Source organism: Pelodiscus sinensis, chromosome 1 (genome assembly GCF_052426305.1).
Source record: "Pelodiscus sinensis isolate ZL-2025 chromosome 1, ASM5242630v1, whole genome shotgun sequence".
NCBI lineage: Eukaryota > Metazoa > Chordata > Testudines > Trionychidae > Pelodiscus > Pelodiscus sinensis.
In genome coordinates, this window is record NC_143052.1 from 145837433 (window position 1) to 145862005 (window position 24573).

General features: G+C 46.4%; 1 protein-coding gene across 8 annotated transcripts in view; it reads left to right on the forward strand.

The window, feature by feature from the left end:
- Positions 1–24573, forward strand: part of SPAG17 (sperm associated antigen 17) — a 214958-nt gene that overhangs the window by 105396 nt on the left and 84989 nt on the right. For 6 of the 8 annotated variants that reach the window (XM_075904827.2, XM_075904833.2, XM_075904849.2 and 3 more), the window contains 6 exons: positions 571–669; positions 7092–7153; positions 8335–8451; positions 13474–13628; positions 15191–15360; positions 15732–15817. In XM_075904827.2, coding sequence (XP_075760942.2) covers positions 571–669; positions 7092–7153; positions 8335–8451; positions 13474–13628; positions 15191–15360; positions 15732–15817 — 689 coding nt within the window. The remainder of the gene's footprint in view (positions 1–570; positions 670–7091; positions 7154–8334; positions 8452–13473; positions 13629–15190; positions 15361–15731; positions 15818–24573) is intronic. The other 2 variants (XM_075904861.2, XM_075904872.2) reach the window with 1 other exon arrangement.

Below are 24573 nucleotides of genomic sequence, written 5' to 3' on the forward strand. Positions count from 1 at the left end.
AGACTGACTTCTCAATTTGATATGGGGATCCATTAAAAACTTGTCAAAAAGTTATCTGAGTATCCAAGCATGATTTTCTAAGAGTATCTGAATAAGTTCTGTTTCATTTTCTGTGTCTGGTAATAACATTTCTTTAGCTAGCCTATGTCTGAAAGCTTTGTCATTATTATAGTCTGACTTTAGAAGTGGGAATGTGTCATCATGCCGATGGGAGCAACTCTCCCAGCCCAAGGAGAGAGACTCACACTAGCAGGGATAGAGCTAGTGCACTAAAAATAGCAATGTGAATGTTTCAAATCAGGCAGAAGCTTGGTCTGGGGATCCTGACTTCTAACACAACAGTGTCCACGTTGCTATTTTTAGCATGCTTGTTCAAGCTGCACTTCTGCTAGCGTTAGCACTGTTAGCATAAGTCTGTCTGGGCTGCGAGTCTCACTCCCAGCTGCGCTGTAAGCATATCTTGATTGGGAATGTTTAGAATAATAGAATTAGATGGCTAAAATCTATCTGATCATTTAATGCACGTGCTGGGGGATGCTGCATCTCATGAAACTGCTTTCTGTTGCATAGAACCTACCCTAAAAGAAAATCTGCAGTTTTGTAGTGAAGATTTTTTGAAATTGAATCAGGAAGAGAGCAGCAAAGGACAATCAGGATCTTGCTTTTCAGGTAAATGGAATCTAAGCCTGGACTGTTTCCCTTTCCCTGGCATCCAGTCCAGCATTATTCTCAAGTGCCTTCTTCCAATCTAGTTTTAAATATCTCAAATAATGGGGCTCTTGCCACTTCACTTGGAAAAAATATTCCACCAAATAACAGATGTGTTAGGAAGAGAGGATGGAGATCATAGAATTATAGAATACTAGGACTGGAAGGGACCTTGAGAGATCGAGTCCAGTCCCCTGCCCTCATGGCAGGACCCAGTACTGTCTAGACCATCCCTGATAGACATTTATCTAACCTACTCTTAAATATCTCCAGAGATGGAGATTCCACAACCTCCCTGGGCAATTTATTCCAGTGTTTAACCACCCTGACAGTTAGGAACTTTTTCCTAATGTCCAACCTAAATCTCCCTTGCTGCAGTTTAAGCCCATTGCTTCTTGTTCTATCCTCAGAGGCCAGGAAGAACAAGTTTTCTCCCTCTTCCTTGTGACACCCTTTTAGATACCTGAAAACTGCTATCATGTCCCCTCAATCTTCTCTTTTTCAAACTAAACAAGCCCAATTCTTTCAGTCTTCCTTCATAGGTTATGTTCTCTAGACCTTTAATCATTCTTGTTGCTCTTCTCTGGAACTTCTCCAATTTCTCCACATCTTTCTTGAAATGTGGTGCCCAGAATTGGACCCAATACTCCAACTGAGGCCTAATCAGAGCATAGTAGAGCGGAGGAATGACTTCTCATGTCTTGCTCACAACACACCAGTTAATGCATCCTAGAATCATGTTTGCTTTTTTTGCAACAGTGTCACACTGTTGACTCATATTTAGCTTGTGGTCCACTATAACCTCTATATTCCTTTCTGCCGTACTCCTTCCTAGACAGTCGCTTCCCATTTTGTATGTGTGAAACTGAATGTTCCTTCCTAAGTGGAGCACTTTGCATTTGTCCTTAACTTCATCCTGTTTAACTCATACCATTTCTCCAATTTATCCAGATCATTCTGAATTATGACCCTATCCTCCAAAGCAGTTGTAACCCCTCCTAGCTTGATATCATCTAGAAACTTAATAAGCATAGTCTCTATGCTGATATCTAAATCATTGATGAAGATATTGAACAGGTCCCAAAACTGACCCCTGCGGAACCCCACTTGTTATACCTTTCCAGCAGGATTGTGAACCGTTAATAACTACTCTCTGGGAACGGTTATGCAGCCAGTTATGCACTCATCTTATAGTAGCCCCATCTAAATTAATTTGCCTAGTTTATTGATAAGAATATCATGCGAGACTGTATCAAATGCCTTACTAAAGTCTAGGTATACCACATCCACTGCTTCACCCTTATCCATAAGACTCATTATCCTATCAAAGAAAGCTATCAGATTGGTTTGACATGATTTATTCTTTACAAATCCATGCTGGCTGTTACCTATCACCTTCTTATCTTCCAAGTGTTTGCAGATGAATTCCTTAATTACTTGCTCCATTATCTTTCCTGGCACAGAAGTTAAACTGACTGGTCTGTAGTTTCCTGGGTTGTTTTTATTTCCCTTTTTATAGATGAGCACTATATTTGCCCTTTTCCAGTCTTCTGGAATCTCTCCTGTCTTCCATGATTTTCCAAAGATGATAGTTAATGGCTCAGATACCTCCTCTGTCAGCTCCTTGAGTCTTCTAGGATGCATTTCATCAGGCCCTGGTGACTTGCAGGCATCTAACTTTTCTAAGTGATTTTTAACTTTTTTTTTATTTTATTTTATCTTTTAAACCAACCCCCTTCCCACTAGCATTCACTTGTGTTAAGCATTCCTTCTTCAGACTTCTCAGTGAAGACCGAAACAAAGAAGTCATTAAGCATCTCTGCCATTTCCAAGTTTCTTGTTACTGTTTCTCCCTCCTCACTGAGCAGTGGGCCTACCCTGTCCTTGGTCTTCCTCTTGATTCTAATATATTTATATTTCAATCTTCTGATATATAAAGTTGTCTTCAGTGCAGTCCAAGAACTTATTGGATAGAAAGTGCCCCACTATGTTAGTTTTCCAACATATATCTGCATAGTTGAAGTCCCCCATCACCACCAAATCCTATACTTTGGACAATTTTCTTAGCTATTTAAAAAAAGCCTCATCCACCTCTTCCACCTGGGTATGTGGCCTGTAGTAGACTCCTAGCATGACATCACCCTTGTTTTTTTACCCCTTTTAGCCTAACCCAGAGACTCTCAACACATCCGTCTCCTACATCCATCTCCACCTCAGTCCAAGTGTGTACATTTTTAATATATAAGGCAACACCTCCTCCCTTTTTTCCCCACCTATTCTTCCTGAGTAAGCTGTACCCTTCTATACCAATCATGTGTATTATCCCCCCAAGTCTCTGTGATGCCAACAATGTCATAGTTGTATTTATTTATTAGCACTTCAAGTTCTTCCTGCTTATTACCCATACTTCTTGCATTTGTACATAGGCATCTAGAATACTGATTTGATCTTACCTCCCAGTTCTGTCTTGTCCCTCCTTTCTCTCTGCTATTATAGCCCTCATTCCCTCCCATTTCTGATCTCCCAGGTCTCCATCTTCACAGCCAGGCATTCATCTCCAGAATGCACTTGTCTCTGCCTGGACCCCTACCTTTGACAGGAAGGATCAAAGAAAATACCACCTGTGCTCCAAACTCCCTCACCTGTAATCCCAGGGCCCTGTAGTCACTCTTGATCCACTCAGTGTCACACTTCGCAGTATCATTAGTGCCCACATGGAGGAGTAGCATGGGATAGTAGTCAGAGGGCGAGATAATCCTCGACAGTGCCTCCGTAACATCTTGGATACCGGCCCCTGGCAGGCAGCATACCTCCCAAGATGACATGTCAGGACAACAGATGGGCGTCTCCGTCCCCCTCAGAAGAGAGTCTCTGACCACCACTACCCTACGTTTCCTATTCGCAGTGATGGCACCAGACCTCCCAGCCTTGGGGGTACAAGGCTTTTCCTCCTCTGTTGTAGGGGGTGATTCCTTATCTCCTGTATCAAGAAGAGCATAACGGTTTCCTAGTACCACGGTGGAAGGGTTTGGAGCACAGGGGTGGAGCACTGCCTGCTGCCAGAAGTAACCAGCTGCCAGTGTCCACCCTGATCCATCTCCTCCTCCACCAGTGGTGTGTCAGCAGTTCTGTGTACTGGGACAGCTACCTCAGCTGTCTCCTCATGAACTCAGTCCAGGAATTGCTCATGGATTCGGATGCTTCTCAACCTGGCCACCTCCTCCTGAGAGATTTCACCAGCAGGCACCTTTCACATTGGATGGTTCCCCCAGCCTGGATATCAGTAAGTGGGAATTGCAAGCCACAGTCCCTGCAAAACCACACCAGGATCTGAGTGGAGGCATCCATGGTCAGGTGCTCTGTCTGGCTACAGGCACAGGTGGAGGAGACAGAAGCAGTGCTGGCACAGGTGTTGCGGGTCTTCCTGACTATCATAGGCCTCCATCTGTCAGACTCCCTCTTAAACTCCCCTGTCTGCAGCCCCCAGGTCGCTCTGCCTCAGGCCTGACCTAAGTGAGTAGGCTTGTGAGTCACACAGGAGAAGGCTGATCAAAGGCAATCAAGGGAACAAAAGTCAGGCACTCAGACCTAACAGCCACAGCAACTGAAACTGAAGTCACCTGAAATCAGAATCAAAATTCAAACAATCGAGCAAACTCACTCACACCAAAAGCTAGCACTCTCACTCTCACCTGGTAGCCTGTTCAGCGGCAGGATCTCTTGCTCTCCCTCTTAAACTCCCCTGTCTGCAGCCCCCTGTCCGCTTCGCATGCACTAGATATCAATGGCTAGTGCATGACTATCTGGAATCATGGTACAGATTGATTTGCAATGCCTAGATCCCACAGATGAAGAATTTACCAATCTGCATTGAGAACTATCACTCTTTTGTGCACAAATATAAAGTCAAGCAAGCTCCTCTGTGGATTTTATCTTCAGATACATAATAAATACACTGAATTTCTATCCTACTGCACAAGGACATCTATCTATGTATAATATTCTCATTTTTTTGAATCATAACTACAGATTTTCTGCCAAGAGTCTTGAGGAAATGTACTGCTTTGTGACACTTCCTGTGGCTTGAGAAAATTATCTGAGATTTGAAATCACAGGTTAAAATTTACCAATACAAAGTGCTCACCTTTGGCCTCATCTCAGCTCCATATATTTTTACCAACTGCATAACTGTAATAGTAACATATCTCAGGCAGAGATGAATATGTCTTTCCTTTCCTGGTCAACTAATTACTGAGGGGCAAGTCCAGAGACCAAGTCTTTTGTCATTTCCAGTTCTCTTCCATAGTTTGGGTATGATTTTAAACAAAGGGAAGTCCACTTTAGTACAAACACAGTAAATCGAGCTCCTTGGTACAAGTTTGAGGGCATTTCTGCTGAATGAATGATTTCAGGCAGTTTGTTACCTGTGTCTGTCCCTCACTCTCACTCTTTAGCTACTACCATATATGCCTGAAGTTACTAGGTCATAAGGCCACGTGCACTTATGTAGTCCAATATGTGAGATTGCACCTTCATCCTTTTCAGGCCTGGTTGAAGTTTGCATACCCGCAAACTGTCAGTTATTAGATAGCCTAGTGCCTAGGCCTCCACCCATTCTAGAATCCCTGGAGTGGTGGATAAATCAGACCTGTGTTTGTGAAGGGGCTCTTTTTGCCCTTCCTCCACTGATCAGAACCATAGTTACTGATGCAATAGATTGAGGAGCACGTCTGAGGACATTGAAAGCTCAAGGTTTGTGAGAACAAGAAGCTTCCCTTCATATCAATGTCCTGGCACTTTGAGCCATTTACAACGTGTGCAAGCTTTTTGCATGCTGATCAAGGATATAGCATTGCATATACTCACCAACAACACCTTTGCTCCAAATAGCTTTATCAGGAGGCAATAAAATCTTGGCAGCTTTGCATCAAGAACAGAATTCCTTCACCTCCAGTATCCCAAAATAGTGCCATAGTCTAGACGACCCGAAGTCCTTAATGGCAACACCTCTGTATATACAATTTTTTGAAAGACAATGTGATCCTAAGGCCTCATGTCCATTCGACTCCCACCCTACCTCCCCTTTGTCGGAGTGTCCGGCAAGAAGGAACTGAGATGGGGCAGCGCTGGCAGGGGTACTTATGCCCCGCCATGGCGGCGCCACTCTAGGGGACGCCCTGCTGGCACTACGGGTACCGCTAGGGAAAACGCTTTGGAAGATGTGGTGCACGCGGTGCGCACGTATTCTTCTACATGTTCTTCTACATGCCTAACAATTTTATTCTTAACTATTGTTTCAACTAATTTGCCCAGTACCGACGTTAGACTTACCGGTCTGTAATTGCCAGGATCACCTCTAGAGCCCTTTTTAAATATTGGTGTCATGTTAGCTATCTTCCAGTCAGTAGGTACGGAAGCCGATTTAAGGGATAGATTACAAACCACAGTTAACAGTTCTGCAATTCCCATTTGAGTTCTTTTAGAACCCTTGGGTGAATGCCATCTGGTCCCGGTGATTTGTTCACGTTAAGTTTTTCTGTTTGTTCCAAAACCTCCTCTAATGACACTTCAATCCAGGACAGTTCCTCAGATTCATCTCCCACAAAGGACAGTGCAGGTTTGGGAATCTCCCCAACATCCTCAGCCGTGAATACTGATGCAAAGAAATCATTTCGCTTCTCTGCAATGGCTTTATCATCCTTGATTGCTCCTTTTGTATCTCGATTGTCTAGGGGACCCAGTGGTTTTTTAGCAGGCTTCCTGCTTCTAATTGAATACACTGGGAAAGCAGGGTGGAGAAACGTCCACTTCTACCTGTGCCCTGCCTATTGTGAGTACAAACAGACGATGTCATATCTACAGAGTTGCCAATCGGGTATCGGCATTAATTTTTCAATAACATTTTATCCCCATAACAGAATAATAATTTTGCTTACAGTGTATTTGCTGAAATAAGGCTAATCAAACCTTACGGTTGTGGATGGAAACTAGCTACTATAGGGTTGGGAAAACATTAACTCTTCTCTCCCTCTGTACAGCATTATGCAATTGATAAAATACAGTATATGTGTGTTCCTCCTTTCTCTAAAGAATCGGGTAGTAGTCTCTTGTGGTGGTGGAATTCTGGACTTGATGAAACAATGGAAAGCCCTGTTTTCTTATGTTCAACTCTATGGTCAAGCATGTGATTGGGTGCTTTATCATCATCAAAGCAGGGGCCTTTCCATAGTGATAAAGGCAAAGCTTGAAGGGATCCATGTATCTTTCTGATGGGTGAGATACAGTTTGCCCACTACATAGGACTAACAAAGATGAATAAGCCGAATAACAAATTCTGAAAATATCTGAAACTCTAGCATGTTTCTTCTGTGTTCAATTTCCAGTTCATATAGAAAATAATGACAAAGGTGGAGGAGACAGTCTGGATGATCCCCTTATAAACAAAGTAAGAAATTAATCACTTCTGAAATGTAGAAACTAGTATGGCTAAGATTTTGTCATGTATGCTTTTAGTAAGTCATGGACAGGTCATGGCCAGTAAACAAAAATTAATGGAAGCCCATGATTTGTCCCTGACTTCTGCTGAAAATATCCCTAACAAACTGGGTAGGGAGGTAAGTTCAGCACTCACTACTGCAGGGACTCTGGGGTTTCCCTGCCACAGCAGTGGGTGGGAGCCTGGGGTCCCCTGCGCAGTGACTGGGCAGCTCAGGGGAGGTACAATGACAGCAGTGAGCTCTGGGGAAGGGGCATTCCCTGCCACATGTATCACCTGTGTGGGTGGAGATACTGTGGAGTCTCCTTGACCCACAAGGAACAATGTCTAAGCAGCTGTGAGGGGTTCCCACATGAGGGCTAGGGCTGTGGGGGGAAGGGGCTGGCTGTGATCTCTTGTGACATAATTGTAGCCTTAGTGATTAATATAGTGAATGGAATAAACTATGTTCTGTTGTCACAAATGAAGGAACATTAAGTGAATTCCTTTTGCCGGGGATTCCTTGGTGAATCTCCATGTGTGTGTTAATTGTATTATGTCTTGGGATAATATGATACATTTGAATAGCTTTAAGGTATTGTAAAATCAGACTCTTGAAATTCTGCACTATACGAAAAGGAGGATGGAGGGAGCCTTCCCATGGCAATGCTGTGCTACTTATTGAGTGCAAGAGATTAATTTTAGCATAAGAGGTTGAGAGACTGCCATATTGTAGACTCACTAACAGATTTTGTTGTTTGGCATCTTCACAAACATCTGTCTGCTGTATAGCTGTAGATATGTAAAATCATATTAAAGTGACTTCACAAGCCCTGACTGTAAGTCTGTAATTGCTTACAGCACACAGAAGCATATAACCTAACAATAGAAATATTTTGATTATGTTGACCTTAAAGAAGTCAAAGCCAAAACCTTTTTGTCAGTGTTTATTCTTATTAAAATATTGTCATGTAGATTTACACATGTGCAGCTTTATGCAGTTAACTATGTTCCTCCACTTGACACTATCTCTTCTGTATTCTGTTCTCCCTCATGCTTCTCATTCAATTAACAAGATTTAATTCAGTTTAAAACAACTGAATACTAACATTTTTTTGGGGGGTGGGGGGGATTTTTTTATATACTTTGAGGTTAAACCACAAAGGTGTGGCACACAGACAGATTTAGAGGAAATACAAAAGACTCAGCAGCGACATTTGACAGACTGGACTTTTGCTGAACATTATGAGCCACGTCTTCTTCTTCAGGTATTTATGAACTCTGATATGCATAGGTACAATAGTTCTGGAGGCTAGTGCATAGAGTACTAATAAATGGATACAGAGTATTTTACTGATTCAGATTTGTTCCTGATAAATGCTGTTAATACTCATTATTCTTCAGCTGATTTTTCTTCTTATCCCTAGGATTGGTTTTTCTGTGCAGTACGTTGGTTGAAAGGTTTGGGAAAGCTTCTCTGTGTCAATTTTATGCATAAATGAAAGACTTAAGTCTTCATGACTGTCAGCTAGACCAAAGGGTCCAATCCTTCAAGTTCTCCACTTGCAATACTACCACAGACATAAGTGAAGTCATGTCTAGAAAATTATTTTGAAATAACTTATTTCAAAATAATAACTCCTGAAATAACTATTTTGAAATAGCACATCCACACTACAAGGCAGCATCAAAATAGCACAGAATTATTTTGAAATAGTGTGCCCACTGATTGGAGCTTGCATCACATTTAAGGCCCTCAGAACTTTTTCCCTAAGGGACTTCTTCACCCAAGCCCTGGTACTCCTGATGCAGTAAATGATCCTCAATCCCCTGCACACCACTTCTCGCAGAGGAAAACTAGTTCCGATTGGTGGGACTGTGACGGACCCGGTGGGGTCCGCACTGACGGCCGGGGGAGAGCCCCCCCCCCCGGCCGGAAAAGTGGCCGCCGCGGCAGGCGAGCACACCGGCGCGGCGGCACCGGGGTTCGGACGCCCGGCCGGGAGCGGGAGGTGGGGCAGAACGCGGGTGGCGGGGAAGCGGCCGGCTCTGCCGCCCCGGCTGATGCTCCAACGCAGGGCACGGGAGCACGTCGGGGCCGCCGCGGGGGTAGGGCCGCCTCGGGGGCAGGGCTCACCGCCCAGACGTCATCCCCCAGCGACCACAAAGGCCGGGGACGACCCGGCAGGAGGGGGGGAAGTGCAGTGGCAGACGCCCTGGCGTCCAAGAGCACCAAACCCCCAACCCTCCGGGCGACAAGGAAAGACGGGCTCGGCAGTTGGCGGCTCGCCTTGGGACGCGCCCGGCGACTTCGGCATGGTGAGTGACCCCAGCCTTGCTCCACTACTGAGGCAAGTCAGCGGGGAGTGGAAGGAGCCCGAGGCAGGGCCCTTTTGGCGCCCATGGGCGGGCGAGTTGAGGGCAGCAGCCCCGTCCGCCATGGAGGGCGACAGCTGGTCGCCAACCGCCACTTAGGGCCTCGGGCTGGGACCCGGAGGAGAGGGAGGGCCGGGTCCCCCACTCCCCTTTCCCCTCATCATCACTACCTACAAGCAATTCCCCTGAATCCTTAAACCCGCGGGGCCAAGACCGCAGGAGGACATTGGTCCAAGGTCAGGCCCCGCGCCGACACTGCGACTCCCCCTCCCCTCAAATCCGAGGAGGGGGGGCCCGATGAAGGGGCTGCCGAACCCCCTCAGCCATTAGGGGCAGAGGGGTGATCGCCCCCTCACCCGGATGTTAACCCTAGGATCCGGGTAGGGGTCAGAGAGACAAGCACAGACGGTGGGTTCGCAGGGCCCCGCCCCCTCCCCAGACTTGCTCGGGAGCTGAAGGGGGAGAGAGCGAGGAGCTCGCACCCGCAAAAATCCGTCACAGGGACGGCATCGTCCTGCAGGGATGGGATGACCAGCAGTGGCTCCAGAACTTCCACATGCAGAAGGCCACTTTCCTCGAGCTCTGCAAATGGCTCGCCACTGCCCTCTGGTCATGGGACACCCGCATGAGACCCTCCATCCCCCTGCAGAAGCTTGTTGTCATCACCCCATGGAAGCTCTCCACACTGGACAGCTACCGCTCCATGGGAACCAGTTTGGCATGGAGAAATCCACGGTTGAAGCCATGATCGTGCAGATAGTCAAGGCTATCAACACCATTTTGCTGCAGTGGGTCATCTCTCTGGGGAATGCCATTGATGGCTTTCCCGACCGCAGGGGAGGGGCCATAGATGGCACCCACATCCCCATCTTCACCCCCGACCTCATGCTTCAGACTGTATAAACTGCAGGGGGTACTTCTCAATGGTGCTGCAGGCCCTGGTGGACCACAAAGGCCGGTTCATGGACATTTACATTGGCTGGTCAGGGAAGGCACACAGCACGCACATATTCTGGAACTCAAGCCTGTTCCAGAGAATGGACGCCGGCACTTTTTTCCTCAACCACAGTATCAGGGTTGGGGATGTAGATATGCCTATATGCATCCTCAGTGATGCAGCCTACCCCTTTCTACCCTGGCTGATGAAGCCCTACATAGGCAGCCTGGACCACACCAAGGAGAACTTCAACACCAGGCTCAGCAGGTGCTGCATGGTGGTGGAGTGTGCCTTCAGCCTCCTAAAGGGGACGTTCAGAAGTCTCCTCACCCACCTGGACCTCAGCAACTGCAGTATCCCAAAGGTCCTGGCAGCATGCTGTGTGCCCCACAACACATGTGAGAGCAAGGGGGAGACTTTTCCACTGGGGTGGGGAGCAGAGCTGAGCAGCTGGCCAGGGCTTATGAGCAGCCAGACACCAGTGCTATCACCAGAGCACATCAGGAGGCAGTGCTCATCCAGGAGGCCTTGAGAAAGAGTTTCAGGAGGCTTTAAGAAAGAGTTGTGAGACTCTCCCCCTGGCCTCTCCACAAGGGATCCCTTCATTGCCCCTCTCTGCCTTTCCTTGCCCATCCCTCCCTCCCCACCTTCCCTCCTCCCCTGCAGACCAAATAAAGAAGCCTTTTTGTTTGAACAAACAACTCTGATTTTTTATTTGGGGGATATAAAACAGGGAGGGACTGGGGAAAGAACCTGGAATGGGGGAGAGGGAAGGAGGATGATGAAGGGGGCAAAGGGGCTCAGGAATGGGGCTGGGACTGGTACCTGCCTCTGTTACCTCAAGAGGCTTCAACTGCTCAGGCGGTCCCACTGCCATGTGTTTGGGGGACCCTGGCAGCCCCTGGGAGGCTAGGAGACAAAGCCAGGGGGCTGGTCCAGGAAATTGAGGGGGAGCAGGGAGTTGGGTGGGAAATTGGGCAGAGAGTTGAGGGAGTGGGAGTGTTGCTGGAGGCCCACTCCATACATGCAGTCATGTTATGGAGGAGCACATGGCCTCGTGCTGGCATGATAGCTGCTCCCACATGACCTTCCACTGCTCCCAGTCTGCCCAGCACTCCTGGCAGTCAGTGGAGCACTTCTGGAACTCCTCATCAAATCCCCAGATGGACTGGAGGCAAGCCATCTGGTCCCACAGCAGGTCTTCCCTGGTGTGCTTTCTGCTGCAGATCCCATGGAGTCAGGAAGATGACATTGGAGGTGGTCAACACACCATGCTCGCAGCTGGCCCAACTGTGAAGAAAAGTTACAAAGGCAGTCATCCCAGGAGATACTGTGCATGAAGCCTAGCCCATATCTCTGAGCCAACACCAAAGGTCTTGGTTCAAACAATGGCCATGTGCTTCAAACAAGGGCCTCAGTTGCCTTGTCTGCAGCCACTTTCTTGCAGGGGCACAGACGTCCCAGGATAGACTCACTACCCCCACTGCCTCCTTATCCTCAGGATTTGGAAGGTTCCATCCAGGCCAGGAGCCTGTGGGCGGGAGTGGGGGATGGTGTGGCTTGGCTTCTTTGTGTCCCGCACACACTGGGTCTGGCACTGGCAGCGTCCTGCAGAAAGAGAACTTATCTCTCTGGCCGCTAGAGTGGGAAGGTTGGAGATGGTGTGTGTGAGCGGCAGAGGCCACTTGTCAGAGAGTGTGCTACTAGGGTCCCCTTCTCTTCCTCACCCTGGCAGGTTCCTGTGCAGGGGATCAGTCTCCTCTGCACTACTGCATTTGACCAGGAGAGGATGCTGCCCGAGTGCAGGCTTGTCATGGGAAGGTGTCCCACCACGGAGGCCAGAGTAAGGCAGGCCTCTCCAGGAACCTTGTGAGAAGGAGTAAGGTGTTCCTCTGTGAGAGCATCATGGGGCTGAGTGCTCTGGACTGGCACTCCATTTGCACCCACCCCGTGCACAGGCTGTTGGGTGACCCCCAGGCTGAGAAAGCCAAGTGAGGAGCACGCAGCCCCTCGCAGCCCACTGCTTGCTCCCACATGTTATATAGGAAAAGTGATGGAATTCACCTGAAGTGCCTTCCCCAGGATTATCCAAGCCCTGTCTTTCAGGGAAAGGGATAGCTCAGTGGTTTGAGCATTGGCCTGCTAAAGCCAGGGTTGTGAGTTCATTCCTTGAGGAGGCCATTTAGGGATCTGGGGTGAAATCTGTCCAGGATGGTCCTTGGTCCTGCTGTGAAGGCAGGGGACTGGACTCAATGACCTTTCAAGGTCTCTTCCAGTTCTAGGAGATAGGTATCTCCATTCATTTCAAAGATGAATCAGAGTGCACTACTACAAATGTATTGTGATCTGTTCTTTCCTTACTTTACACTGGGATTAGGAATATCCCAGAGTTCTATTACCCCAGATGGTAACAGGAGGCATTCTGACATGAACCACAAGGGAAGTAGAGATGGCGCAGCCCCCCTGTGATCTCTTGTGTAGCAGAAGCTGAAATTCTGCTTAGCTCTTTGCATTCTTCCCACCACACTCTCCGCACATGTAAAAGAGAGGTACAATCTGGTCCTATATTACAGTATATGGGAAATTCCTGTTAACATAGTGGACCTTAACATCTGTAACACAGATAGTAATTGACAGAACTGGTTATAAAATGTCCATGAAAACAAAATTCCAACACAAAATGAAAATGAAATCTTGTAAAAACTTCCTTTTTCTGATCCAGTGTAGTAATTAAATTGCTTCATTAAAATTGGTACATATCATTTCATTTTCTATAGGGACAGCAGTATACTCTCTGCCATACCTTAGCATCATTTTTGGCAGCACTTCTGTAGCACCTGTGTGGAAAGGCAAAGCCTTCCTTTGCGTTATGGACACACTGTCAGTGGTGCACAATAAAATCCTCTTGTAGCAGTTGGGCTTGCCATTTGACTGTATGGAGGATGTGTCTTAAGTATTAATTGCTTTTCATTTTCAGGTTTTACACAATGCAACCCAACAGTACAGGTGTATTGATTCCTATTACCATACCCAAGATAACTCTCTGCTTATAGTTCTTCATAATCCAATGAACAAACATCGTCAGTGCAAGGAATCCTGGGATATTGCACTTCACACTGATGTTGGATTCAGGTAATATATTTTTTTCGGTTGTTAGCTTCAAATGGGCACGGAAAGCCTGGCAATGGAAAAGCACTTCTGAAATGTGGTGACTGAATGTGGAGAATGCATGTGAGGATTTTGGAATTGGTCCTGAAGGCCATTGACCATGACCATGAAACAGATATTTCCTGTGAGCTGCATGAATTGACATAAGCAAGCATCCTGATTACTAAATGACTCTCAGTGGTAATAGTTCACCTGCAGAGACAAGGCCTTCACTTGTCCACATATGTGAATGACTGATTGATTTGGGGGCACACATCACAACAGGTCACTGGAGATGTTCACCTGGTTCTCCCTCTGTTTTCCTGATTTGGCTTCAAGATTAGTTGAGACAAATCTGCTCTTTGGTGCTGCAGATACAGAGAGTTCTAACGTGGATATAATTAAATGCTAAGGCCAATCAGTATAAATCAAAAGTAACTCTAGTGAAGTCAATGGAATTATAAACCATCAGATTTCTGACTCTTCTTACTGACCCTTGTTAAAGTTGAATGAATGATGGTGATTTGTAGCTAGCTGGACTTTTTTTGGTGGATGATGTTTTTGCAGAAAGAGAGCTAAAATGTTAAACATTGGGGCTGTGTCTACACTGCACCCCTTTTCCGGAAAAGGGATGCAGATTAGACACTTTGGAATAGCAAAATCCGCGGGGGATTTAAATATCCCCCCACGGTATTTGAATTAACATGGCTGTCGCTTATTTCCGGCTTGGGGATAAGCCGGAGAAAAGCGCCAATCTAGACGTGATTCTCCGGAAAATAAGCCCTTTTCCGGAGGATCTTTTATTCCTACTTGAAAGTATTTAAATATCCCCCGCAGATTTTGCTATTCCGATGTGTCTAATCTGCATTCCTTTTCCAGAAAAGGGGTGCAGTGTAGACACAGCCAAAATGTAGTGAGCGAAGTTTAGTAAGGCAAAGATTTAAAAAATATTCCCATACAGAAAAATAACCCTGGTAAATGCTACCCAACTCCTAAAAATTATGATAAAGTGTTCAGATAGCAACTAGAAAACCAAGACTCTCTATAGCAGGGGTCAGAAACCTTTCTGAAGTGGCGTGCCAAGATTTAACGCTCCTGCCCTGGACCCTGCCACTCTCCTGGGGGGGGGGTCTCTCCACCATGTGCCCTGCTTGGCCTCCTGCCCTGGGCTCCACTCTGGCTTTTCCTGTGGGGACGGAAGCAGCCATTCACGCACGCTTCTCTGTAAACCAGATGCAGTGTGGAGCTTCAAGGCTCCCCTTCCCCCACCCCCGGAAGCCAGCGAAGGCTCCAATCTTGCAGGGGGGCACGATGCTGGATTGCCAGCATGGGCTGGGATGAGGGTGGCTGGAGGGGAAGGTTCAGCCCCACTGGCTAGGCCACATGCCACTCAAGATGAGCTTGCGTGCCACTGATGGCATGTGTGCTGTACATTGCCGACCCCAGCTCTGTAGTAAAAGGCAAAATGAAAAAGTGATTATTTTATGTTATCATATTAATTAACACAGTATTTTCACGGTTAATAGAAGGAATGTGGTTCTTTTCAGGAACTATCTGGAACTGGTAGCCAATTCAATTGAAGACTGGGTGACAAAGGAAGAAGCCAAGTATCAGGAAGAAAAAATTGCTAAGGAACAAGAGGCCCTTAAATTAGCTTCTGAGGATATACCTATTGCCTCCACTAGCAAAAATGCTGCATCTCCTAAGAAAATAAAAAGTTGGTATTTTTCCTTTTCAATCAATTTTTTCCATTTTTCCATTTTAATCCATTTTTAATCCAGAAAACTGATTCCCAGTCCTCAAAAGTTTGAGTTTTACTCAACTCAGCATTCTGCAATAGAACAACATACCAATAAACAACCTTAATTCTCCATTGGTGTAAGGTTTTTCCATTGAATTGTAATACAATTAAATAATAACAGTGAAACACCAGAATATCTGTCCTTCTGATCTTCTGGCCAAAGAAACAAGGATTTTAAAAGGAGAATTCATCCTGGCCTTTGTACTGAGCCAGACTTTTTTGTTTTATTTATATTTATTTTATTTTATTATGTGACATACTTATTCTTCCCCTCTCATGTCTCAAAGGCAGTGCATCAAGACCAGACAGTAGAGCAGAGGTCACACCGGAACTTCCAGAAAAAAATCTTTTTATCAGAGAAGGCTCCCTCAAGGTCAGACAAGAAAACCAAAAGTACAATAGTGTTTTCCCAGTTGGTAGATTGGGTTGTGTGATGGGGCCCTGGCCTTTTTGACCTCTCGAGGTCCCTTCCAGTTCTAGTATTCTATGATTCTGTGTAGCAGAAGGGATCAGGGTGAGTGGCCTAGCAGGTGGAGGGACTGGGTTGTTTATGACAGCAGAAGGATTGGAGTGTTGAGGGATTCATGCCCTGGCAGGAGCACTCGGGTGTGTGAGGGGGCCATGTCTGGCTATGGGGATGTATAGACGGCCCCAAAAGCATCTGCTCATGCTTTAAGCTGTGGATCTGATCTCTCCCAATTTCCACACTGGGGCTGGGCCCTTTCACCCTGTATTCCTTCCCCTTCCCCGACCAGGATGGACAGACGGACTGACACATCCCTGCTAATGCTCCAAATGGCAGACCCCATTCTCAGTTCCTCACCATGCAGCACTCTGATGATTTCCCTAAGCCTTCCATGAGCTGCTGTGGGGGACTAGGCAGGGGTTCTTACTGACCACATCACAGTCCCTTACTCCCTACTGATCAAGGCCAGGGCTGAACACAGAGCAAGAGGAACCTTAATCATGTAGTCTGACCTGTAAATCATGGGCCAGAAAATTTTCCCAAAATAATTCCTCCAGAAGATCTTTTAGAAAAACATAAAACCTTGATTTAAAAATTGTCAGTGATGGTTAATCTACCACAACTGGTGGTAAGTTGTTCCAATGGTTAATTATTCTTAAATATCGCCTTATTTCCAGTCTGAATTTGTCTTACAGCCATTACACCATGTTATGCCTTTCTCTGCTAGATTGAAGAACCCTTTGTTAAATATTAGTTTCCCGTGTAGATATGTATCTGATCAAGTCCCCCCTTCACAGTTTCTTTATTAGACTCAAAGAGCTCAATATATTTAGTTTCTCCATATAAAGCATGTTTTCAAATCTAATTCTCATGTCTCTTCTCTGGAGGGTTTTTCTCCAGTTTATCAACATCAGTCTTGAATTGTGGGCAACAGAACAGGACACTGTATTTCAGCAGCAGTCACACCCATCTCAAATACAAAGGCAAAATAACATCTTTACTCTTATTTAAAATTCCCCTCTTTATGCATAGAAGTTTTTCATTAGCCCATTTGGCCACAGTAGCACATTTGCAGCTCATGTTCATCTGATCAGCCATCATAACCCCCAAATAGTTTTCAGAGTCACTGTTTGTCAAGATGTGGCCTACATTCTTTACTCTTAAAAATATTCATTTAAATTTAGCCATTTTAAATGTACATTGTACACACCCAGTACACTGAGAGATTCAGATTGCTCTGTATCAGAGACCTGTTCTCTTGAGTATCTACCATTACCCTAATTTTGTGTCATCTGCAAATTTTATCGCTGATGTTCTTATGTTTTCCTCCAAGTCATTAATACTAGTGTTGTAAAGTGTTGGGGCAAGGACCAACCCCTGCAGAACCACACTTGAAACACATCAGTTTGATGATGATGATTCCCCATTTACTATTACATTTTGAGTCCTATCTGTTAGCCAGCTTTTAATCCATCTAATGTGTAACATGTTAATTTTGTATCTTTCTAGGGTTTTTTCATCAAAATGTAGTAGGGTACCAATCAAATGCCTATTACATCAAACACTTTTACCTTTATTAACCTATCTTGTAATCTCATAAAAACAGATATCAGCTTATATTAATCTGCGTTGATTATATTATTCTCCTTTCATTCATTATTAATCAAGTCCTGCATCAGGTATTTCATTGCCTGGGATTGATGTCAGATTGACAATACTATCATTTACCCATTTTAAATATTGGCACAACAGTCTTCCGGAACTTTCCTGGTGTTCAAAATATTAAAAATCCTCATTAATGAGCCAACAATTTCCTCATCCAGATCTTTAAACTCTTAGGGTGTGTCTAGGCTACATGCCTCCTTCGACGGAGGCATGTAGATTAGCCAGATCGGAAGAGGGAAATGAAGCCGCGATTAAAATAATCGCGGCTTCATTTAAATTTAAATGGCTGCCCCGATCTGCCGATCAGCTGTTTGTCGGCAGATCGGGGGAGTCTGGACGCGATGCCCCGACAAAGAAGCCTTTCTTCATCGACACAGGTAAGCCTCGTGAAACCAGGTTTACCTGTGCCGATGAAGAAAGGCTTCTTTGTCGGGGCATCACGTCCAGACTCCCCCGATCTGCCGACAAACAGCTGATCGGCAGATCGGGGCAGCCATTTAAATTTAAATGAAGCCGCGATTATTTTAATCGCGGCTTCATTTCCCTCTTCCGATCTGGCTAATCTACATGCCTCCGTCGAAGGAGGCATGTAGTCTAGACACACCCTTAGATATAAGCAAAAAAAAATGAGGAATCCTGTGACACCTAACAGAAGTATTTGAGCATAAGCTTTTGTGGGACCAACAGAAGCTTATACCCAAATAAATCTGTTTCGTTTTTAGGGTGCTACAGGAATCCTTATTGTTTTTCTTAGGCCATGTCTACACTATGAGATAAGGTCACATTTATTGTGTCACAATTTTGTAAGTCAAAGGTCCATGTCCGCACTGTGCACAAGAATTCAACATAGTTTGAAGTAGCGCGTCTCCATTAGGGAGATTGCTGTTGACTTGAGTGATGCAACTTTGCATTCTGGGTTATGCTCCCTATGTACACTGGGATCAAAACCGTGCAACGGGTGGTTCTGGGTTCATGTTGTCAACATCCCATAATGCACTTGCAATCTTTTTGCACCTTTTTTGGCCCTAGTTACCCATGCAGATGCCATAGCAGTGCAACCATAAACATCACCCCAGTGAATCTTGTTGTTCATCAAAGTTTCATGTGTCTGATGGTGCACTGTTTCAAGGGCACAAGTATGTCACTCCACCAGGAAGAGGACAAGGAAGAATCTCCATCTCTGGGTACCACGGGCACGCTGTACAGGCAAGCCCTAGCATTGAGCAAATTGGAAACAGCCAGCATTCAATCCTCTGGAAACAATGGAATTCTGGTTTTGGTGTGTGAAACAAGCACAGAGAGGGGGACCGCATAGTGCTTCAGGTATAGGATGATCAGCAGTGGCTGCAAAACTTCTGAATGCACAAGGTCACTTTCATGGAACTTTGCAAATGGCTTTTCCCCACCCTGAAGCACAGGGACACCCAAATGAGACCTGCTCTGACATGGAGAAGTGCATGGCAATTGCCCTGTGAAAGCTTGCAACGCAAGACAGCTACTGGTCAGTTGGGGATCAATTTGGAATGAGGAAATCTACATTGGGGCCTGTTGTTATACAAATAGCCAAAGCAATCAATACCATTCTACTGTGGAGGGTATTGACTCTGGGAAACATGGATACCATAAAGGAGGGCTTTGCTGCGATGGGGTTCCCTAATTGCAGTGGGGCAATAGATGGAATGCACATCCCCATTTTGGGCTGACCACCTTGCCAAGGAGTACATAAACCACAAGGGTACTTCTCGCTGATGTTGCAGGCACTGGGAGATCACAAGGGCCATTTCACCAACATCAGCGTGGGATGGTTGGGAAAGATGCATGACATGCACATCTTTAGGAACTCCTGGCTCTCCCAAAAGATGCAAGCTGGAACTTTTTTTTACAGGCTGGAAAATTAGAATCGGAGAGGTAGAAATGCCAATAGTGATCTTTGGCAACCTAGCCTACTCCATGAACCTGTACATGGGCCACCTGGACCCCAGTAAGGAGCAGTTCAAGTACAAGCTGAGCAAGTTCATTCACATTCGGTGGTGGTTGAGTGTGATTTTGAGCATTTCAAGGAAGGTTTAGGAATCTACTGACTCGATTAGACCTCAGCGAATGCAACATTCCATTTGTGATGGCAACCTACTGTGTGCTCTATAATATTTGTGAAAGCAAGGGTGAACGTTATCTGGCAGGGTGGGAGGGGCTGAGGCAGAGTACCTACCCAGAGATTTTGAGCAGTCAGACACCAAGATAAGAAGTGCAAATGGGGCAATACAAATCAGAGAGGTTTTGAAAGAAGGTTTTATGAATGGCCAGTTTGGAGAGTCATGGACGTTGCTCTGTGAGATGCCCCTGCATTCACTGTGTTTGCCTGTAATCCCCCAGCCCACCCTCTGCAATATAAGCAATAAACAGACTGTTTTTTCAGAGATCGTGTGTTTTTACAGAAGACAGCCTGGACAGAAAAGTCCATGGAGGGATCCAAGGGGAGGAGCGGTCAGAAACGCGAGAAAAACAGCCTTCTGACTCCTGAGGCCCTGGATGTTGACTATGAGGCTGCCTTTGAGTCATCCCTCCTGCATTCCCTGGGGCCCCTGAAGGTGGAGACTATGGAACTGAGTGAGAAGAGAAAGTTTTCTGCATGGGGTGGAGGGGGGTACCTCTCCAGGCTCACCACCCGGCTCTCCATCCCAGCCATCAGGGACAAAAAGACATTCTCCTGTTACTTCGCTTGCAGTTGCCTGCACGCTTTCCTTTTTCTTGCCGCTCTGCTATCCTGTCCTGCCTCTCCATTTGTATCTCCTTCAGGAATGCATTCCTCCAACCCATTTCCTTAAACGTGTCTTCCCTTGTCCATTTTCACTTGTGAATTTGTGCAAGCCGGACAACTGCTGGAGCTGGGGGAGTATGCAGCAAGCTTCCTGTTGTTCGCTCTGAAATTAACTTTACAAGGGCGCATATTACAGGAGATAAATTGTGGAGCCTAAAACCTAATGTGTTAACATTCAGTGAAGGTCTCCCTAAAGACAATGGAGGCATGTTCTGTGCAAAGCCAAAGTTATGCTTACAAGCAGCCACTGTATAGCGGATACACAACAAAGTTCTCAAGGAAACATCTGGACTCAGGTAGTTTGGAGACAGGCATGGTAAGGGACTTGCCAGGACACGATCCTGTGGGTGGGAGGGGGAAACAGGGTGACTCACATGGCTTCCCTCCTTTGTCTGCCCTACCCCGCTTCCCTGGAGAGTGCTACTTTCTCATCCCACAGAAACCTGTGGGTGGGAGGGCAGAAGGGAGAGAGGAGGTGCCAGAGGCTGAGCCATCCATGCTAGCAGCAGTGGGAGCAGCTAATAGCTTCCCCTCCTCCTTTATCCTGGTTGCCATGCAAGATATCAGTCTTCTCCGAATCACAAAGATTGAAAGGGAGCTGATGCTGACTAAATGTGGCCAGAAACTGGGCCTTATGCTGCAGTGCTTTGTGCTGCAATGACACCAGGCCACTTACTGCTTGTTTGGCATGGGAAGGTGTCCAACAGTGGAGGACGGAATAAAGCGGCTGCCTCAGAAGCCTTGTGTGAAGGATCAAAGAGTTCCCATCTTAGAGCTTCATAGAGATATGCAGGGAGGATTCCCACCCCATTTCCAGACATGTTAACAAGCTGTTCCAGGCCTGCCATGCTGTGTCAGCACAGAGTACGCCATACATGACATCCAATAGTCTTAACCCGCATGTAGCAAGAAAAATATTGTGAACTCACCAAAAGTCCCCTCCCCAGGATTAGTACCCAACTGTGAGAGATCCTGGGAAAAGGGAATTATCTCCAAAGTGATGAAAAGTTCTTCGCTCTTGCCACTTGCTGGCTGGTCATTTTCCTCCTCCCCCTTCACCACCACACTGCCCTCCATGCTGCTGCTTTGAGTGTCTTGGGCGGATTCCATGGTCTGGCTTAGGAAGCTGGTTGGATCCCACCAATGCAGATTGTCGTGGAACCGTCATGTTTGCAGTAATGCACCAGACCATTCATTTGCCTCTTTTGTTTTGTGATAGGACTGCTTCAGTGCCTTTATTTTAATACAGCATTGCTGGGTGTTCCTGGAGTATCCTTTCTTCACCATGCACTTTGGTATCTTTGCATAAATATTGGCATTTCTTTTGCTGTTTCAGAGCTCTGAGAGAATGGATTCCTCTCCCCATACCTGATGAAGTCCAAGATCATTTATATGTTCCATGCTGGTGCTTTTTTCATACCACTGGGAACTGGTATCCATGGAACTTTAACTCATGGAAGTTATGGCCACGAGTGCTGCTCACGTGTGCTTCCTGCTCTGAGGTGTGCTCACAATGGTGGCCAGACTGGAAATGAAATTCAGACTTTCCTGGAGCTTTTCCTGTTCACCTGGAGCACAATAGAAGCACAAGTTCTGGCCAGAATGGTCAGAGCAGGGCACTGTGGGAGGCTTCCCAGAGGCCAAGAAACTCAACTTTCTCAATGCTGGGTCTATACTACCATGAATTTGACCGTGCAAGGCAGAATTTTGCATTACTCCTTGTGAAAAGCAGTAGCAAAATCAACTTCAGTGACCCTTAAAGTCAACAGAATGGGCTTGGTGGCATGACTTATTGTATAGATAATCAACCTAATGCAGCTAAATTCAACCTGAACTCCTAGTGTAGACCACACCCTAGATGAAGTTATCTGGACCTGCTGATTTAAAATGTAGTCTAAATTTGATAGCTGCTGTTTGACTTTCTCCAGGGATCCGAGAGCAGGGATGAGGAACCTAAGGCCAGGGATCAGATGCAGCCCCCAGTTTACCTGGATCCAGCCCCCGAGGCTCAGGGCTCTCCCTCCAGCACTGGGGAGCCCACACTGGCATTCCAGACTCCCCTGTAGTGCTAGAACATATATAATGTACTAGCCTGGGCTCTGCTGTGTAAGGAGAATGTGGTGAGTGTCTTTCTCCTTCTCAGTCAGGGGCCATGTCACTGAGGTTTGTTTTTTATGTGCAGCCCCTGACTGATTTTTCTGTGGAGCAGCGACCCCCAACCCAAAAAAGATTCCCCACCCCTGTCCTAGGAGAATGAAAATAATATAATCATGATATGACTACATCATTGTTTTTCCATTGACCAGTTCTGCCTTTTCTCTATTAGGGTATGTCTACACTACAAAGTTAGTTCGAACTAACGTTCGTTAGTTCGAACTAACTTTCATAGGCGCTACACTAGCGCTCCGCTAGTTCGAATTTAATTCAAACTAGCGGAGCGCTTAGTTCGAACTAGGAAAACCTCATTTTACGAGGATTGAGCCTAGTTCGAACTTGCTAGTTCGAATTAATGGGTGTGTAGCCCCTTAATTCGAACTAGTGGGAGGCTAGCCCTCCCCAGGTTTCCCTGGTGGCCACTCTGGCCAACACCAGGGAAACTCGTCTGCCCCCCTCCCGGCCCCGGACCCCTTAAAGGGCCACGGGCTGGCTACAGTGCCCGTGCCAGGTGCAAGCCTGCCAGCACCCAGCCAGCAGACCCTGCACCTGGCACAGATCGAGCCACCCACCCGATGCCCCCCAGCCCTCCCCCTCTTCCCAGGACCAGGCTGGCGGCTCCCGGGAGCTTGCCCGGGACCGCAAGAGGCAGACACCCACCTGGGCTAGTGCGGACATCGTGGACCTCGTCCACAACCTCCACACTAGGCACAGGAAAGTGGCTGGCTAGGGCAGGAGAGCTGCCAGCCTGGCCACCCACGAGCAGCCTGCTTTTAGAGACCTCTATCCTGTCCCCCCTCCGTCTCCTCTTTTCTAAGCTGAAAAGTCCCAGTCTCTTTAGCTTCTCTTCATATGGGACCTGTTCCCAACCCCTGATCATTTTAGTTGCCCTTCCCTCTCCCAGCCTCTCTCTTCCCCTCTCCCACTTCCTTTTCCCAGTCTCCCCCAGTTTTGTTCAATAAAGACAGATTCCATTTTTGAACACAATTGTCCTTTATTTTGTACATCAAAAAGAGGGGCTAGGGAAGGGTAAGTGGAAGGAGGTGAGGGAGGAATGGGGTACCCGCCCCCAATGGGGAGGACTGGGCTGGCTCTGCGGGCTTCTGGGGGTGGAAGCTCTCCTGCAGCCCCCCAATTGCCCCTCTCTCCAGATGGCAGCCTGCGGCAAGTGCAGCCGGTCTGATGGCCGAGTGCTGTGATGTGCCCAGTGTGGGTACTCCGGGCAATCCAAGCCAGGACTGCTTTGCAAGCGGGGCACCCCTGAGAACTGTCTGTCCGGGGTGGGGGTCGGGACCCTTTATGCACAGCCCTCGGCTAGCCTGAGACAGCATCTCCACGCTCTGATGCCCTGCCGGCACTGCTTCCGGCCATCCTTAAGCCTTGTTCAGGGTCCACTTAATGTGGACATGCTAGTTCGAATTAGCAAAACACTAATTCGAACTAGTTTTTTAGTCTGGATCCATTAGTTCAAATTAGCTTAGTTCAAATTAACTAATTCGAACTAAGTTAGTTCGAATTAACGTTGTAGTGTAGACGTACCCTTATAGAATACTAGAACTGGAAGGGACCTCGAGAGATCATCAAGCCCAGTCTCCTGCACTCACGGCAGGACCAAGCACCATCTAGATCATCCCTATTATTGATAACTCTACCATTTAAATCTGATAATTGACCAATGCCGTTTTTAGAATTTTTTTTGTTCATAAAGTACTTAACAAATTTATTTTTATAGTCCTTTACTCAGTGTGCTATGGATTTCCTATGTCCCTTTGCATCTCTTCTCAATTTTCTATAATTCCTAACATCCAATTTACATTCATTACTACCAGCATCCCTTTTCTTCCATTTGTTATGTTATTTAACAGTTGCCTTCATTTCCCTTCTAAACCAGATTGGTTGGGGTTTTTTTTGTTTGTTTGTTTTGTTTTTTTGTTTGTTTGTTTGTTTTTTCTTAAACAATACAGAATTCATCTTCAATTGTGAGATTGTGGTTTTGTGGCATCTAAACAATTCCCAATTACCTTTC